Source organism: Erinaceus europaeus, chromosome 14, assembly GCF_950295315.1.
Source record: "Erinaceus europaeus chromosome 14, mEriEur2.1, whole genome shotgun sequence".
Taxonomy (NCBI): Eukaryota; Metazoa; Chordata; class Mammalia; order Eulipotyphla; family Erinaceidae; genus Erinaceus; species Erinaceus europaeus.
The window spans coordinates 14,794,496-14,813,189 of NC_080175.1; the positions used below are offsets into that span (position 1 = coordinate 14,794,496).

At 47.0% G+C, this 18,694-nt stretch overlaps 1 protein-coding gene across 50 annotated transcripts in view; it reads right to left on the minus strand.

Annotated features, from left to right (window-relative positions):
• The window catches only part of TCF7L2 (transcription factor 7 like 2), a 227,817-nt gene that overhangs the window by 68,190 nt on the left and 140,933 nt on the right, over window positions 1-18,694 (minus strand). For 17 of the 50 annotated variants that reach the window (XM_060171276.1, XM_060171284.1, XM_060171282.1 and 14 more), the window contains one exon: window positions 13,289-13,432. The exons of 30 other annotated variants lie outside the window; for them this stretch is intronic. In XM_060171276.1, coding sequence (XP_060027259.1) covers window positions 13,289-13,432 — 144 coding nt within the window. The remainder of the gene's footprint in view (window positions 1-13,288; window positions 13,433-18,694) is intronic. 3 more of the 50 variants (XM_060171283.1, XM_060171275.1, XM_060171305.1) reach the window with 1 other exon arrangement.

Consider the following 18,694-nt stretch of genomic DNA (forward strand, 5'->3'; position numbering starts at 1 on the left):
AGCTGATTGCATGTACACTGCCAGATTGGTAGATATCTCTAGTGAAAGTCTAATAAATGAAAGTAGAGGCTGGAGTTTCCTTGTTGTATAGATGGAAAAGTCTCAACTGAGTAACATGGACACTCAACAAAGACATGAACTGAATCTCTGTGATCTTGACCTCCAGCACTTAATCATTCCATTTAGCAGATTCAGCGATTAACCACAACCGACAACCAAAACCACAGTCTCTCTTATTTTGTGGCAAGGTATCTCAGGCCAAAAGGCCTTGTGAGAATCATAGCTTTACCACGAAATCTGAAAATACAGTCATAACCAAGTGGATCCTTTTTTATGACGAGCAAATCCATGGAGAAAATATAAACTAGGCTCAAGACCTAGAAGGAAGGAATAGACACTGGAGAAAAGAGGAAGGAACAAAGTTTTGACTAAGCTGGGTCTCCATTTCAACAAAGCAGCCCTCTTCCACATCACCACCAAGGAGTCCAGCACAATGCTCCACCAACCAACCCCTGCTTCCCACACACCTGTTACAGGTGCCCAGAGAGCAGCAAGTAAGTTTAACTGAGGTCACCTTTGTTAATGGTGATCTAAGCCCATCGGTTTTCAGCTGGGAGGACGAGAGAGTCTTTCGCAGTGTTTTGCTAAAGTAAATATTTAGTGCTTTCATCTTTTACTGCCCTAAAATGCAATCTGTCACCCAAATAAGGAGAAAAAAAAAAACCTTCTTATGTGGGTGTTTGCAAAAATGATATCATGCTTTCCCCACATCAGGCAGACGAATGGCACATGCTTTCAAAGGGAAGCTGATCTTTCTGCTCCCTCTTCCAGAGGCCACATGGTTACACCTGCTCCACTTGTGACAATAATGTCACCTCTGGCTCTCTGAAGTGCACCTTTCATTTCAATCTGGATGCAGAAAAGCAATTTGCTTCTGAGCTGGTTTGTTTTTCTCTTGCACAGGTACCCATGCCTGTCTCTGTCTCTGTCTCTATCTCTGTCTCTGTTTCTGTGTGTGACTCTAAAGGAAAACCACTGTCCTCCGACCTGTAGAATAGTCTTCTACAGAAACCTATTACCAGACAAATGGTTTTGTGTTTTTTTTTCCCCACTGAGTATTGGGATCAATCCAAATTGTTACATGTCTCAGTAGTGGGGGTTTTTTTTTGCCTCCAGTGTTATCGCTGGGGCTCAGTGCCTGCACCATGAATCCACTGCTCCTGGAGGCCATCCCCCCACCTGTTTTGTTGCCCTTACTGTTGCAACCTTGTTGTGTTTATTGTTGTTGTTGTTGATGTTGTTTTTGTTGTTTTTGTTGTTGTTGTTGTTGGATAGGACAGAGAGAAACCGAGAGAGATAGGGAAGACAGAGATGGGGAGAGAAAGATAGACACCTGCAGACCTGCTTCACCGCCTGTGAAGCAACTCCCCTGCAGTTGGGGGTCCGGGGGCTCAAATCTGGATCCTTACGTCGCCGGTCCTTGTGCTTTGCGCCATGTGCGCTTAACCCGCTGTGCTACTGCCTGACCCCCCAGACAAATGGTTTCTTAACACAACTTTTCCCTCTCCGCAAGAACATGAATGCCTAGATGCTACCACACTCTTGAGAGATTCCTTCAGAGAAGAGAGAAGGGGCCAGACAGGAAAGTTAAGTCAGTCTTGTAGAAAGCAGTTAAAGTTCTTTCTCTTGGTGCTAAAGTGATTTACAGAAGTAGTGGCAAGGAGGTGCTGTAGTGGTAGAGGACAGGATTAGCATACCTGAGTATCCAGGTTCAATCCCCAGCACCACCATATGCTAGACCTCTGGGCACCCTTTTTTTTTTTGCCTCCAGGGTTATTGCTGGGGTTCGGTGCCTGCACTACGAGTCCACTGCTCCTGGAGGCCATTTTTTCCCTTTTGTTGCCCTTGTTTATCGGTGTTGTTACTATTATTATTGTCGTTGTTGTTGGATAGGACACAGAGAAATCAAGGGAAGAGGGAAAGACAGAGGGGGGAGAGAAAGATAGACACCTGCAGACCAGCTTCACCGCCTGTGAAGCGACTCCCCTGCAAGTTGGGAGCCGAGGGCTCGAACCAGGATCCTTCCACCAGTCCTTGCGCTTTGCACCACCTGCGCTTAACCCGCTGCGCTACCGCCTGGCACCCTCTGGCACCCTTCTTATAAATAAACAGACAAACAAACAAGTGACTGTCCATGCTGGGAAATTCAGGACAGCCATGGCTGTATCTATGGATGTCACCTCCATTAGAATTTTTGCTTTCTGTACTGGGTTACGGTCCCCAATTCTCAGCTGTCTGCAATGTCAAGTCTCCAAGTCATTACAAAGATGTCAGGAATCAGATTACAGGAGCTTCTGCTACCTTCCCCAGTAAAAAACACAGCAGAAGCACCAGCTACTGTTCAGTTGAGTGTGTGACACTGAGTTGGAGGCCTCTGAGGTCACCTCTCACTTCCCAGGAGGAGGACAGGCACACACAGGATGTTCAACACACATATGTCCCCGTGTGTTTCCCTGGTCCTGAAGAACACAGGGGCTCTGAAGCACCGACCGCCAGGGAAACAGCAGCTCTGGCTTCTCACACACCTGCCATCTGGTTCCAAGCCTGGGTGGGGGTGCACTTCCAGTGCCCCAACCACTCAATTCCTGATCTCTCCAGCCAGGAACAGAACAAATGAGTCTAGGAGTATCACATCAGACCAACAAGTGGGGTGTTGTCTACAGGTAATGCACCTTCATTTTGTGTGCTATGTGCGAAAACTTTCATAATCTATCCTGACGTCTGGGAAAGAATCACAAAGATGGGGGTAGATAGCCTAGTGGTTATGCAAAGAGACTCTCATGTTTAAGGCTCCAAAGTCCCAGGTGCAATCCCCCCATGCTACCATAAGCCAAAGCTGAACAGTGCTCTAGTAATAAATAAATAAATAAATAAATAAATACATACATACATACATACATAAATAAATAAGTCAGGCAGTGGCACACCTGGTTAAGCACACATGTTATAGTGCTCAAGAACCCAGGTTCAAGCCCCCGGTCCCCACCTGTTGGAGGAAAGTTTCACATGTGGTGAAGCAGGGCTACAGGTGTCTGTCTCTCTTCTTCTCTATCTCCTCTCAATATCCCATATATACATATACATATACATATACATATACATATACATATACATATACATATATATATAAACAAACCTCCAGGGTTATTTTGGGGCTACGTGCCTGCAGTACTAATCCACTGCTCCTGAAGGCCATTTTTCCCATTCTTGTTGCCCTTGCTATTATTGTTATAGCTGTTGTTGTTAGCACAAAGAGAGATCAAGAAAGGAGAGGAATACAAGGGGTGGGGTGAAGAAAGACACCTGCAGACCTGCTTCACCATTTGTGAAGCGACCCCCCTGCAGGTGGGGAGCCGGGGGCTTTAACTGGGATGCTTACACCAGTCCTTGAGCTTTTTGCCATGTGTGTTTAACCCACTGCGCTACCATCTGGCCCCCATAAAAATACATTTTAAAAAGCACTTAAAAAAATCACAAAGATGACTCTAAACTAAAGATTCCAGAAATAGTTCTTTCCTTTCCATCTGTTGTCTACTCTGTTATCAGTTACATACAAGCCTCACTGCCCTTTGCAGAATATATGTGGGAGAGAGGGAGAGGGAGAGGGAGAGGGAGAGGGAGAGGGAGAGGGAGAGGGAGAGGGAGAGGGAGAGGGAGAGGGAGAGGGAGAGGGAGAGGGAGAGGGAGAGGGAGAGGGAGAGAGAACACAGAGCATCACTTTGGCACTTACAAAGCTGTCATCAAACTCAGGATCTCATGCCTGCAAGTCCAGTGCTTTATCCACTTGTGCTACTCCAAGGATCCAAAAGATAATATATAGTTTTTGACTAAGGGGAGGCTTGCAGCAAACCTGCATTAAGAGTCCAGCAGCATATGCTCATTTCACGTCACTATGTGGTATTTCATAAAGGTACATGTGCTGTTTTCTAGACAAAAGTCATTGCACACTACTGCAGGTATGCTAATACCACATTTCTATATACCATGGAGCCAAAAGAAAAAAAAATCCACAAGATGAACTTTATTCTAATATTCATTTCATTGCCGTGGTGTGGAACTGAACCCACAAACTCTCCAAGGTATATTTGGGTTTCCCCCAATTGCGTTTTTCTTTGGCTACTGTCAGGATTACTTAAACTCCCTTGAATCCACAAAGTGGCCCAGAGAAAGTATTTCTGGTCTGTGGACAAGAGTTAGTACAGAAAAACAGAAAGTACCAGTGGGACTTAGTAATAACCATCACGTTGACAACCATGGCCTGCTTGTTGCATCTGCTTGGGTGGAGAAGGCATGGGGTGGGGACAGAGCAGAGCAGAGACTGTTAATCGACAGGAAAGTATCAGTCTTGAATCGTATCAAGGTCTATGCTACCTTTTAAAGGGAACACAGAGGTGTGGGGAGGTGATGGAGCTACCCTGTGCTTGATGGTGGCAGTGATGACATGAAGCCATTGGAAATTTGGACTGTGGACCAAAAAGGGAAAAGTCAAAAATCTGCATGAGACCAGGGTCCCAGGGCTGAGTGGTGGTGCACTAGGTAGAGTGAACACACTACCATGCACGAAGGCCTGGATTCAAGCCCCTGGTCTCAACCTGAAGGGGGGTGAGGGATATGTTTCATGAGCTGAGAAGCAGTGCTGCAGTTGTCTCTCTTTGTTTCTCATTTTCTTTTTTTAATTTTTTTTTTATAAACACCATTCCCACCACCAAAAGACTGTGTCCCATCCTGTCCCATGAAGCTGAACACCCACCCTCACCCTCCACCCAGGGTTTTTACTTTGATGTCCTACTACAAATTTAGTCAGATCCTGCTTTGAGTTTCCCTTTCTGTTATTCTTTCTCAAATTCTGTTTATGAATGGGATCATCCCATAGTCGTCTTTATCTTTCTGACTTAGCTCACTTAACATAATTTCATCTAGCTCCATCCAAGATGGGTCAGAGAAGTTGGCTTCATTGTTCTTAATAACTGTGTAGTATTCCATTGTGTATATATACCACAGCTTTCTCAGCCACTGATCTGTTGTTGGGCACCAGGGTTGCTTCCAGGTTTTAGCTAAATGGTTCTCTCTCTCTCTCTCTCTCTCTCTCTCTCTTTTACCAGAGCACTGTTCAGCTCTGGCTTATGGTGGTGCAGGGGACTGAACCTGGGACTTTGGAGCCTCAGGCATGAGAGTCTCTTTGCATAACCATTATGCTATCCTACCCCTGCCCTTATGTTTCTCATTTTCTATCCAAAATAAATAAGTGGTAAAAGAGGGAGGGAGGGAAAAAATATAGGCAGGAATGATGGAGTCATACAGGCATCAAGTGCCAGTGATAAACCTGGTGGCAAAAGAAAAGTAAAAGGGGGTCTCCCAGGGAGACCTGGCCCAAATACATTCTGCTGTCCCAAGCAGGAGCAAGCCAAGAAGAAATATGTGTGCCCAACCCTTGAGAAGCAGTTTCTTCCATCAGGAAAACCAGGAGTCCATACCCAGACTGCTGCTCTGTCCGACCAGACACAGAACAAGTGAGAGGCACAACCATGGCCCCACCCTCCCTTTAGGAACTACATGCATTTCCAAAGCCAGGAAGAGATGCCATGAGCCATCTTGCCCTGGGATACCCCTCCCTGACCCTTCACCTGTGTTTCTTGTGCATTCTTGAGAAAGTGGCAAAAGTAACAAAACCTGGCCAAAGAAACAGAGTTGAGGACAACCCAAAACGAGGGCTCTCCTTCCAGGGGTCTGAGTTTTTTTCTCATTGCTGGTGGAAGAGCTCCTGGTTTCCTAGGAGAAGAGCAGGCTTCTCAGTTGTCACACTGGCGCCCAAGGAGCCACCAGAGAGAGAGCCAGCAGGCAGGGCCATGCTGAACGCATGATGACTGAGAGCCAAAGTGATCCCTCGGACCCCAGCCTGGTAGATCACACTCAATCCAACTTCAGATCCTGCCAACACTGGTTTGCTAAGCAGCAGGTGGTCACCACTGAGGCACAGGGCTTTAACAGGGAAGGCTTAGGCAAAACTGGGCTGATCAAGTAGCAGGTGGAAGGGAGAAGGACACCCAGCAGGGCCCCCACATGTCCTTTGGTCACCCAGCCTCTTCCCACCTTCCTTGACTCACTTCTTCTTTCTCTGATGTCCTTAGTTCCTTTCTTGTCCCCTCCCTTGTCGGAAGGAACCGGCTTTTCCAAAACAGCAACTTTCACTCTGAGCACAAATAGTCCCCTTGTTCAGAGCTTCCCGGAAAGAGCTGTTTTCTCCTGCAGTGCCACCGACCCAGGCTGACCGGGGGGCACGTTCTGGATGGCACCACCCACAGACAAACACAGACCCCAGGCAGAGAGTTGGTACAACTCCTTGGCTGTACAAGGCGACCTCCTTCCTCATTGTCAGCTCAAGTGTGGAGGCCAGACATCGGTCAGGAAAGGTCAGACCATGGAAAGGGCAGCCAGAACTTGAGCCTGGCCTCCCCAGGGTGGACAGTCACTTCTATCATGCTCTTTCCCAAACCAAACAACAAACAGAACCCCCACCACTGGGCTTCCTGATGCCAGCCAGCTTGCAAAGAAGTGATGGGAAGGAGGTCCTTGGCAGAGTGTGGAGGGCGGAAAGGAAGACGGCCTGGCTCCAGGTAACACCTCTTGCTAAGCAAGCGGCAGTTACATCCTTCTGGACACAAATGCAGAGGACTGGCCTGACTAAGAGGGAACAACAGGAGCCAGATGGTGGTGCAGCAGGTTAAGTGCACATGGCGGAAAGCGCACAGACCTGCATCAGGATCCCAGTTCAAGCCCCTGGCTCCCCACCTGTAGGGGAGTCGCTTCACAGGCAGTGAAGCAGGTCTGCAGGTGTCTATCTCCCCCACCACCACCCCTGTCTTCCCCTCCTCTCTCCATTTCTCTCTGTCCTATCCAACAACAACAATAATAACAAAGATGGTAAACAACAAGAGCAACTAAAGGGATGAGATAACAATACATTAAATTAATTAATTTTTTTAAAAAGAGGGAACAACAAGTTAGCTGACAATGATTGTGCTTCGTGAAAATGAGGATCCTGGGTGAAATTCCAACTTCTCTCTGCTCCCTAATTCCAAACAGCTATCTCACTATAGGGACTGGTAACAGCAAAATGCTCTGAGAAACAGAGCTATGACAACGGAGACATGTAGGCAGGACAAATAATGCTAAAACTCTTAGTGGAAAACAATTTGGTCCCTCTCTTCAAGTATGGAGTAAATATTTTGATGGGGGTACGGGGGCACTGATAAGGAATAAAGTCTAAAGGTTAACTCCCCCATGACACAGTTCAGTGCGCACACACACACACACACACACACACACACACTATCACAAAGTGCCACTCACAGTATTACAAAGGGGAAGGTCCAGAACAATCAACATACAGATGCCAACATGTCACACACCAAAGGCCCGAGTCTTCCGTATGAATGACCTTTGGTACATGGGACACCAAGGAAATACGTGACTCACAAGGAATGAGGGAAAGGAAGGGAGGCACAGAGATAAGTAAGAGCCATGATATAGCCTGTGGATCCTGGAGGGTGTCGGGTAGACCAACAGGTTGGATACCAGGCAGGAGAGCATCCCTGCCTTCCAGGGAGATAAATTCCCCTAGAGGGCCTGCAGGTGCTCTGCTGGCTTCCCAGGATGGGAGGAGAGTACAAGAACTAGGCCAGGGAGGGGCAACAATGTTAGAGTGCCACCTTTGTGTTCATGAGGCTTTGGGTTTGAGCCTTAACACAATACAATGAAGTTAAAGAAGGAGAATTCCATGAATGGTGAAACAGTACTTTGGGGTCTCTCTCAATCTCTCTCTCATAAAAAATAACACAAAACTTCAGAGGGGAAGGTGGCTTATAGTAGAATACACACCTTGCAGGCATAAGGCCCTAGGTTCAGCTCTTGCCATGGTCTTTGAAACGAGTAAGAGATGGTAAGAACAGGATTCACCCCATTCACTCCAAGGAATGGAAAGCAAAACTTAACATGATCCCCTTCCCCTTGGGACCAGTACTGTCGTGCCCGTGCTTTGCTCACACTGTATCAAACATGGAAGGTTTTTGAAAACGGGACGTGCTTGGTGTTCCCTAACACCAGAATGTGCCATTTCACTGAAAGCTCCAGCTAGGCGCTTCAATGACTTTTACACTGTTAACCAGCAAAGGGAATCCAGGTGCTTCTTTAATTTAGAAGAATTCAACAAAGACGTTTTGCAACTCGCCAATGAGTGAAAAGGAATAAATAACCTGGGTGGTCTCCGTTGCCATTCAGGGCAATGAGCATGAATGGGGCGGGGGGGAGAGATGAATGTCCAAGTCTACTTGCATGGAATGTTCCAGGGCGGCATGCCCAGGGCACTAGGGAAAATCCAGACTTGTTCTGCTTCAGTTATTTTCAACTCCTGGCCTCTCCCACAGAAGATATATCAGTGCTGTTAGAGTGGAACTTAGGAAAGTGTTTTCAGTGGGGTAGTGACTAAGCACAGGAAAGGGTGTCCACTTCTACCAGTAAAGGTTTTTACTCAGAGTTTTTGCAGCATAAACAGGAATGTGTTTTCACTACAACAGGTGCAAAGTAAACAGCGGTTAAGGGGGGACGCGTGCATGTGATGAGTTCATTGACTCTAAAACACATCTTTTGAATGACTAGGAGCTTGTCAGGCAAGGGACTTTGCCTTAGAGTGGTACTGTTACCGTCTTCTCATTCTTCTTCTCTCCAGGTAATCAAGAGTGGGCAAATAAATGAGACTGTTGTTTTGTTTTTTAGTTTAATAGAATGCTTGCTAGACCAACACTTCCCTTTCAAGACACTTTGTTGTGTAAATCCAGATTTTCCATACATAACATGTATTAAAAAAACAGAGTATTAAGGAAATGAAGCAACAGCTATATTTGCTTCAAGTGACTAACAAGCAAAAATAAAACTTCGGTCATGATGCCATACTTTTTAGACATCAGACATATGTAAAAAGCCACAGATTTATAGGATGTGGTCTAATAAACCTAAGAAAAGTTTCATTTCCTCTCACAAAAATGGTTAACTCCCTGTCTATGTGACTAGCTTTTGCAAAGCAAGCAAGTTCCTTTTCTCCTTAATTTAAAAACTGAGAGGTTAATGAACAAGTATCCTCTTTCCTAAACACACATACACACACGCCCTCATATCCCTACAAATGAGATTTAAAAATAAGTTTAATAGTAGGCATAAGGACAGATCGACCAAAAACTCAAAAGTCAGCTAGAACATTCTCTTGCTAGGCACAGGTCACAGATTAGAAAAAGTTGTAGAGTCCCCTACAAAGAGGAAGGAATTGGGGAAGGATTCAGACAAAGAACTTTGTAGAAGTCTGTAAGCATTTCCATGAAAATACTATTGACCAAGCAATTACAGGAAGAAAAAGAAAAAAGAGAAAGAAAAACCACTTTCTTTCTTATCTGAATGTATTTATGCCATGGGTCACACCCTATTATTGTCACTATTGAACATGTTAATAGCCCCAATGTAGTGGCTTTGTGTGGCTAGCTTTTACAATGTCCATGAATAGCTGACTAGAAAGAAGTGACTCATACCCGTCCAGGTGGGTATTGACTTTCTGAGTCATATTTACTCAACTGGTCTACCAGCCTTAATTCCCTCAGAGGACAGAGAAAGGGAAAGGGCTGGAATCAAGCTGAATTGTAAGGAAAGAGAGAGAAGGAACACAGGAAGATGGATTCGGATAGGAAAGAAAGATAGTGGTCTTAAAAACCAGGATTGATGGTAGGTTAACACGGGCAAATTGCTCACATACATATGTCCAGATCATGAGAAAGTCATTCTTGGATCAGTCCTGGTGGGTAGCCCATGAAGCAGACTAAAGGGTGCGCCCCCACTTCAGGGATTGCAAGGCAGAGGCACAGAGCACCTTGCCAACACAAGCTGGAGCGCCAAGGGTCTCCCATCTCCCGACTGTTATGGCATGTGGTTGTCCCCGTGCTGCCCAGAGCCACCCCTGGCACTGCCATGCTGCGGATCAGGGGTCACACACACACACCTCAATTCTGGAAGACGCAGGTATCTTTGAGTAACATAGGACTGCTGTCTGCAACAGAGCTGCCCCAGGGTCTGCATGTGACTCTCTGAAACTCCACCAAGACTAGAGAAGCAGTGCAACTGTAGTGCACGAGGCTTGCTCAAGATCCCAGGTTCAATTCCTAGTACAACTACAGGCCAGAGTTAAAGCAGTACTTTAGTGTCTCTCTCTCTCTTTCCTCTTCTTCCTCCCATTTCTCAGTCAATCTTTAAAGTAAAAATTTAAAAAGTGGTTCACTTAAAATTAAAAGCTTCAGACAAGTGCTTCCAATGAACCATCTCCTCTAGTCATATCCCACAAACACACTTTATACACTTTAATGCCTTTGATGCTCATAACAGACCACTTGGGGTCCCCCTTCGCTGATGGCTGATGGAAAAGACAGAGCACAGAGCAGTTAGGTAACGTGCCCAAGCACACAGCTAGCAGAGGTGTGGTTGTGGACAACCTGTTCAATTTATGTATGGAGACCTGATCCTGGAAAGGTGACATATTACTGAAGTTCCCCCTCCCCCCATGAAGTTTCCCTGTCCTGAGGGAACAGCTCAGAAACGAACGCCTGGCACTAGGGCCCTCCCCCACTGGCGCCTGCAGATCTCGAGTCATGAGGAAGGATCCTGGTCTTTCTGTTTCATTTTCCTCATACTCAAAATGGTTGCCTGGTTCTCTTTTATCGACCTCGTAATTCTGGCCAAAGATTAATAAGTTACACTTTGCCAGGGTTGGGCGGAGAGATAGCTATGCTTGGTATGGCTTTATTGCCCAGAGGCAGAATGAATGGCCAGGTTGATTCAAAGCTGAACGGAGCAGAGATTGTCAGAGCAAGCTTGGATGGGCACAGAAGGCGGAGGAGTAGTGCCCTGTCAATCCAGGCCAGGAACAGAATGCTGACTTTACACAGAGAGGTGATGGGGTCTAGATACATCAGATGCGGAGCAGGAGAAGGGCTTCTCTGACTTTCCTTATCAGGAGAGGAAGGAAGTACAAGGGTTTCAAAGGATACAGGAAAAAACCTTAGTGTCACTTTCAGCTGGCCAGAAAAATGATTCCACAAGAAGACTCCCAGGAGACACCAATTTCTGGCAGCCTACAAAGTTGTCCAGTGATTAAATCACTGGACTTTCAATGCACAGAGTCCCTAGTTCAAGCCCCAGCATCCCCCATGTACCAGAGTGATGCTCTGGTTCTCTTGCCCAAATTACTTACTGACTTATTTTTAAGTAGAGACAGAGAGAGACAGAGACCTCAGCACCAATGCTTCCTTCAATTCGGTGGGGAAGGTGGGGCTGGGGGTCAGGCTTGAGCCTGAGTTGTGTGAATGACCCTGCAGCACACTAACCAAGTGAGCTACTTTGCCAGCCCTGGCTCTGTTTGTTTTGTTTTAAATAGCAATATGTGAAGTTACCATCAGAATGAAGATGCTTGGCTGTGAACAAAAGACTTCCCTATCAAAAATGTACTAAAGCAAGTGCAAAGAAAACACTGTAAGGCACGACTGCAGTGGTGGGACACGGGAATGAAAAGAAAAAAAATGTCATCTGTGGTAGCGCAGCGGGTTAAGCGCACGTGACGTGAAACCCAAGGACCAGCGTAAGGATCCCAGTTTGAGCCCCTGGGCTCCCCACCTGCAGGGAGGTCTCTTCACAGGTGGTAAAGTAGGTCTGCATATGTCTATCTTTCTCTCAACCTGTCTGTCTTCCCCTCCTCTCTCCATTTCTGTCCTATCCAACAACAATGACATCAATAACAATAACAACCACAACAATGATAAAACAACAAGGGCAACAAAAGGGGGGGAATATCTGAAAAAGAAACTATAAATAGATTAAAAAGAGTGTGGGTGTTGGCATTGTCTCCTGTTATTCTGCGTGTTTCTCTTCTTAATTTTATTTACTATTGGATAGAGACAGAGAAAGTGAGAGGGAGAAGAGGAGGATGAGGTGGGGAGAGAGGGAGGGGAGAGAGAGAGAGAGGAGACAGAGGGAGGGAGGGAGGGAGAGAGAGAGAGAGAGATCTGCAGCTCAACTTCACCACTCCTGAAGCTTTCCCCCTGCAGGTGGGGACTGGGGCTTGAACCCAGGTCCTTGTGCGCTGTAGTATGTGCACTTAACAAGGTGCATCACCACTTGGAACCCTCCATATGTTTCTAGTTCTTCTGAATGGCTATTTACTACTTCTTAAACTAGAACTAGCTGATAAAGATGAATTAGTCTTCCCTTCAAAGACAAGGTGCATGCATGTATACATTACCTACTACCCTAAATCTCTCTGCCTGTTTTCTATCCCGGTGGCCCTAACATGTAACCCAGCAAAGAACAGGGATCCAACAAGTGTCTTTAAGAAGACAATGATCTTCCTAACTGGCTTTCATGTATTTAAAAAAAAAAAAAAGCATTAGTACTAAACCATCTGCGGTTTGAGGTCTAAAGAGTTACTCTAAATTTTGAGTAGTCTGCATCGACTCTGGCTTTTCTGAAGATGAAAGCATGTTCTAGATGGTCTTTATCCTCCAGGACTGCTAATTTGAAGAGCAGTGTCACTCCCATGCACTGAGCAGCATGGGGTATTGACACAGTATTGAATTATTTAAAGGAAATTAACAAAGCTTCCTGTCCTTGGAGAGCTAACATCTGCCAGAGGAGCCATTCATGCCGGCCTCAGGAAGGGCGCTGAAGCAGCCAGAGAGCCTTCCTCTATACCCCGAGTTCCAAAAGGAAATTGTTTTGTGTCATTGGGGAGAACCAATAACAAAGGCAGAGCTGTAGTGATAACTTCTCTTTCTTGGGGGGAGGAGGGGCTCAGTGCAGAGTCCCACAGAGTCAGTTGGGGAAGGAAGGGCATCAAGTGGAATATGAGAACGTGTCTTCATCTTGTCACAGAAGCTGTGTGGAACACTGGACCATGCAGCCTCCTTAACTGGGAGCTGAGCACCTGGGGTGTCAAGGAATGCCACCCTCCACCCTCTCAGTAACTTGCATCTTTATGGACCTGATACACCCGCCAATGGTCAGTACACTGAGACAATGGCGACACCTGCCATGACCATCATCTGGCCTGGGGACCATGGCCCATGGGGCTCTGCCCTAGCGATGGCTTCGTTTCCAAGCCGCCAGCTTGTGTCTCCCACCGCCATGCTGCTCGGTGACCTACCTCCAAACACCAGGGCTCCCCAACCTTGTGTAAGGAGTGGCTCCTTTGCTTGTCCCTGAAGACTTGAGTGCTGACAGTGAAGTCTGAGAGGGGGTAGAAGTGCTGACAGTCATGTCCCTGAGTGCAGCAAGGGAGGGGGCACTGCTGCCAGGAAGAAAGGGGAACAGAGTGAGGCTCCGGAGGGGAGGGGGACCTCCATGCCCCACCCCCAGCCTGACTTTCTGCCCTGGCCCCCACTTCTTTGCAAACTCCAAACCAAGAGGAGGAAGTGGCTTCCCATGGGACCCGGGTGCTCTCTGCCTTCCAGCGAACCAGGGCAGGGTCCCCATCTGGTGACATCTCCAAATATCCTCCTCCCAGCTGCCCTTCTGAAACCCCCTACCTCTGCCCAGCACCCTCCCTCCCCTCCCCAAGGGGGCCAGCCATGCTTTGCTGAGCCAGCCTTTTCTTCTTGCTCTCAACTTACCTTACTGAACCTCCTACTAGCGTGAACCTGTGAGACTGCTGTGTTTCTGCCCTACACAGCATAGGTAGCATCTGCTTCCACCCAACACTCGCTTAAGACTGCCCCCCCACTCCCATCAGCCAGACTGCAATCCTTTTGACATCAGTAACTACGGGGTGGGGAGGGAATCTCTGGGCCCCTTGCAAGGCCTGGGAGCACACGCCAAGGGCTCAGAAACGTGTACTGGACCGAACTTCCACCCAGAGGGAGCCTTTTCTGAAAGGTCGCTCCTGCTTTGTGAGGACGCTAGACAGGACCTTGTTATTCCGCTGCTCCTCACAACCACCCTGTGAGGTAGGTACTGGCAGGCCCTCTCTACAGAGGAGGAAACTTAACTCAGAGGCGTTAAGGAGAATGCCCAAGGTCACACAGCAAGTAAATGGCAGAGGGGAGAGGTGAACCTGGTCTCTGTCAACTCCTGGCACTGCTGTGTAGACTCGTTCACCTATCCTCATGCTGACTACTGCTCTATCGTAGGGGGTGCTGAGATCTTTTTTTATTATCTTTATTTTATTTATTGGATAGAGATAGTCAGAAATCGAGAGGGAAGGGGGTGATAGAGAGGGAGAGACAGAGAGACACCTGCAACTCTGCTTCACCACTTATAAAGCATTCCCCCTCTGCAGGTGGGGGCTGGGGCCTTGAACCCAAGTCCTTGTGCACTGTAAGATGTGCACTCAACCAGGCGCTCCACCACTCAGACCCATGGGTATGGAGAATTTAGGGGTGTAAAGAGTGACCTGGGATCCAAGAAGGGCTCATTCAAAAACAAAGGAAAAAAGTCATTGTAGTTGTCTTGGAAGATAACAAGCTGATACTTTGTTTTATACCTATTGTAACAGATGTATGCCTTCCCTAATTTTGTTTCTCAAGAGTCTAGTTAATAAATATTAACTTGTTTTTACTTATTAACTAGTGATAGAGAGGAAGAGAACCAAAAAAAAAAAAAAAAAAAAAAAAACCTCACACTGGCACACATGGTGCCTGGGGTCGGAACCGGGAACCTCATTCATAGCCCACTAATCACTGTGCTACCTCCTAGGCTGCTTTTAAGAGTCGTCCATGAAAGAATATCCCATGAGCAAATTCCCCCCTTCTTAATTCAAATCACAGAATTTGGGATTAAGAATATGAGCCTAGACCGGGTGGTGGCACACCTGGTTGAGAGCACGTATTATAATGCTCAAGGACCTGGGTTCGAGCCCCCGGTTCCCACCTGCAGAAGGAAAGCTTTGTGAGTGGTGAAGTAGTGCTGCAGGTGTCTCTCTCCCTCTCTATCACTCACTTGATTTCTGCCTGTCTCTATCCAGTAAATAAAGACAATAAAAAAAAAATTTTAAGGAAAGAATATGAGCCTAGTACCCAATATCATTATGTTCTGACCATCACTAAATATTAAAATGAACACGGTGGAGAGTGAGGGCTTGGTGAGACAGGAAATGAGTGGAAATAAAGAGCATTTGGATAAGGGCTGCCCCAGAGTTCCAGAATCATTTATCTAGTCTCAGTAACACCTGCCCCCTCCCCCAAATAAAGGGGTGTCCAAGAAGTTTCCATCATGAGCGTCCCAAATGAGAAGGGACTTTGCACCAAGAAACTGGCTCAGAAGAAGCACTGGTGGCCTGTCCTTGGAGGTCCTCACTCTGCAGAGTCTCCCGGACTGCATTTCTCTACAGAACGCCTTGGTAAATAGGCCCGTGAGTCACTAGGTGAGCTTTATTCTGCTGGTGAGATTAGCACCATAGTAATCCTATTCTGTCTCATCATGGCAGTGACTCACCTTCCAGCCCCTCCACCAAAGGTGAGTTTAACCACTTCAGTGTTTCTAGAAGGAACCCGGCACCATGAGTTTAAATCCTTGTCTGCTGGCTTTGTTTTTCAACCCAGTGTTGAGAGTGAAGAGGCAAGGTTCCCCAGGGCAAGTGCCCCAGAGGAGATTGGAAAAGCACTGTATCTAAGGTTACCATGGACGGTAGGTACCATCTTTATTATCTTCCCACGGCCTTTTCCTGGGGCCTGGACTCCCACGGGAGTGGCTCGGGAGAAAATGCAGCACACACACAGGCACACGCATAGGCACACACCCACACACTCGCTCACTCTAAGATCTAGATGTTCCTTCAGACCTAGGAACTTCAAAGTCAAATCTGCAGGTCACTTCTACCAGGCCTTCAGTAGTCACCAGCTTTGAGGGTGTTCCAGAAACCTTGTCCTCCTTATTTATGCCCAACCCCTACCCTGCACACCTAGCTTACCTCTCTATTCTAACTTCAGTGAGGAATCATTTCTAATTTCTTTGGGGTGGAGTACCTTATCAACGAACACATATGTGTATATACACAAATACAAAACTTCTTGGTCCAATGAAAGATCTAGCTGAGACTCCCCTAAGAAACAAAACACTACTCCAGGAAACCCAATGTGTTTTTTTGTTAATTATTGGATAGAGACAAAGAAGTTGAGAGAGAGAGAAGAGGGAGATAGAGAGACAGAGAGACAAAGAGAGATCTGCAGCATTGCTTTACTGCTAGAGAAACTTCTCCCTTGCAGGTGAGGATGGGGGACTTGAACCTGAGTCCTTGAGCACTGTCACATGTGTGCCCAACCTGGTGAGCTACTGCCCAACCCCAGAATCCCAAATATTAGGAAGCAGAACTGCCCACCCCTCAAATATTTTAGGTAGCATCCATTTATCATCTTCCTGCTCAGAGAACCCTGCATTATAGAGAAGACACCACCCCAACTTGCAGGTCACAGAGTTTTAGGTGAGCAGGTGCCACTCCCAGTTCTAGGCTGGACAAGCCCACTCAATCAATGCACTGCTATCCTTTCCCAAGGCACAACACCATGCATTCATCACAATTTAAACTCCCCCACCCCCAACCCATACACTGGCTCAAGACTGTGGAGCAAAATAATAGGCCCTGGACTGGAACCTGGTTCTATGCAATGAAGCCAGCCTGAAGGAAAGAAAAGTCAAGAGCAGGAGAGAAGTGGCCTTCCTGATTTATGGGTCCCTGGCTCCAGCCAGACCTGGTGCAGACACAGAGGGCCCCCATGAACTCTCTAGTCAACAATTCTTGCACAGATTGGTGCTTCAAATCTAACTGGTGGTTTGAGGGGGAAGAGCAGAAGCAAGGGTTGACTCAAAGTGACTTCTTTCCTAACTTAACCACCCAAGAATCAAGCAAGAGTAATGCGGCAGAGCCTGGTCTCCCATATTACTCCAGGAAATGTTCTACCTAGAGAAAGTAAAAAAACAATGAATTAAAAGAATGCACCTGGTACTTTTAGAAATTATGAATGGTGCTCAGGGTCAGGCTTTGGGAGAGTGAGAGGGGACTTCCTGGGGCAGGGAGCTTCCAGACACTTGCTAGAGTTGCCACCTGGCAACCACCATAAGGCCAGTGCTCTGCTGAGCAGTATGGTAAAAATAAAACAAAGTAAAATAAAATATTGCCACCAGGGTTATCACTGGGGCTTGCTGCCTGCACAGTGAATCCACTGCTCCCAGCAACCCTTCCCTTCATTCTTCCTTCTTTTATTTATTTATTGATTGATTGATTCCCTTTTGTTGCCCTTGTCGTAGTCATCACTGATGTCACTGTTGTTGGATAGGACAGAGAGAAATGGAGAGAGGAGGGGAAGACAGAGAGGGGGAGAGAAAGATAGATACCTGCAGACCTGCTTCACTGCCTGTGAAATGACTCCCCTGCAGGTGGGGAGCCAGGGGCTCGAACCGGGATCCTTACGCTGGTCCTTGGGCTTCACGCCACATGCGCTTAACCCGCTGCGCTACCACCTGACTCCCCTCCTCCTTTTTTTATTTTATAGAAACAGAAAAACTGAGAGGAATGGGGAAGATAAGGAGTAGCACACAGCTTCATCATTTATAAAGCCTCCCCACCCTCTGCAGGTAAGGACCAGGGGCTTGAACCCAAGACCTTGCACAGGATAATGTGTGCACTCAACTGGGCACAGCATTACCCGGCCCCAGGTGAAGGACTTTATAAGAAGTGTGGCTGAACACCGCGCGCAATTCCTTCTAAGGCCACCCTCACTCCTTGGATTCCCCAAGCACTCAATAAGCACCAGTGCCTCTCCCCATGGGTTTCCTCCTGGCATTGGTGTCCTTGGGACCTCAGCAAGTGGAACAGGTACGCTTTCTCTCTCTCTCTCTATCCTACACCTAAGAATCAATGCCCTGCTGCCATCTCTCCAGGGAAGCAAATTGCCACACAGGGTATGATAAGCCACCTTCATGTACCTTTGAGATAGTCCACCAAAACTCAGAAGCCCCCTGCGTTCCCCAGCAATGGGTATTAAAGATGAACTGGAGACATGAGTGTGGATTCAGCACCTCAGGCTGCTAGCAGCAGAGAGCCCTGTGACTGACTCCAGTCAGCAGAATAAATATGACACTGTGTTTTTCAGGAGAATCTTGTGACAGGGAACTTCCTTCTCCCAGACCAAGCATTTCAAGAGTTTAGAATGTAAAAGAAAAACAAACAAGAGCAAATTGGGCAATTTTTTTGGGGGGGGGGCTCTTTTTAACAAATACCTTTGCTAAATTAGCACTGGTTACACTGGATGAGTAAGTGGCCACCCTGTGTGACCAGCAGCCTATGTGGGATCTAGGAATCTGATGGGGGTCTGGCTGGGACTCAGATGCTCTCTTAAGTATCCTCTCTTTAACACCAACATATTTCTTACAATTACCTAAGTTTCAATTCTAAAATCGGCCAAGAAATTCTCCCCAACAGTGAGCAACCTGAAAGGGACTAAGAGTTGCAACAACATGGGGGTTGGGTATGCCTGAGGCTCTAGTCACCATGCAGGGAACAGACAGGTTCACTTGAAAGAAAAAGAGAGGGGGAAAGGAGGGGAGAAGTAGCAGGGGA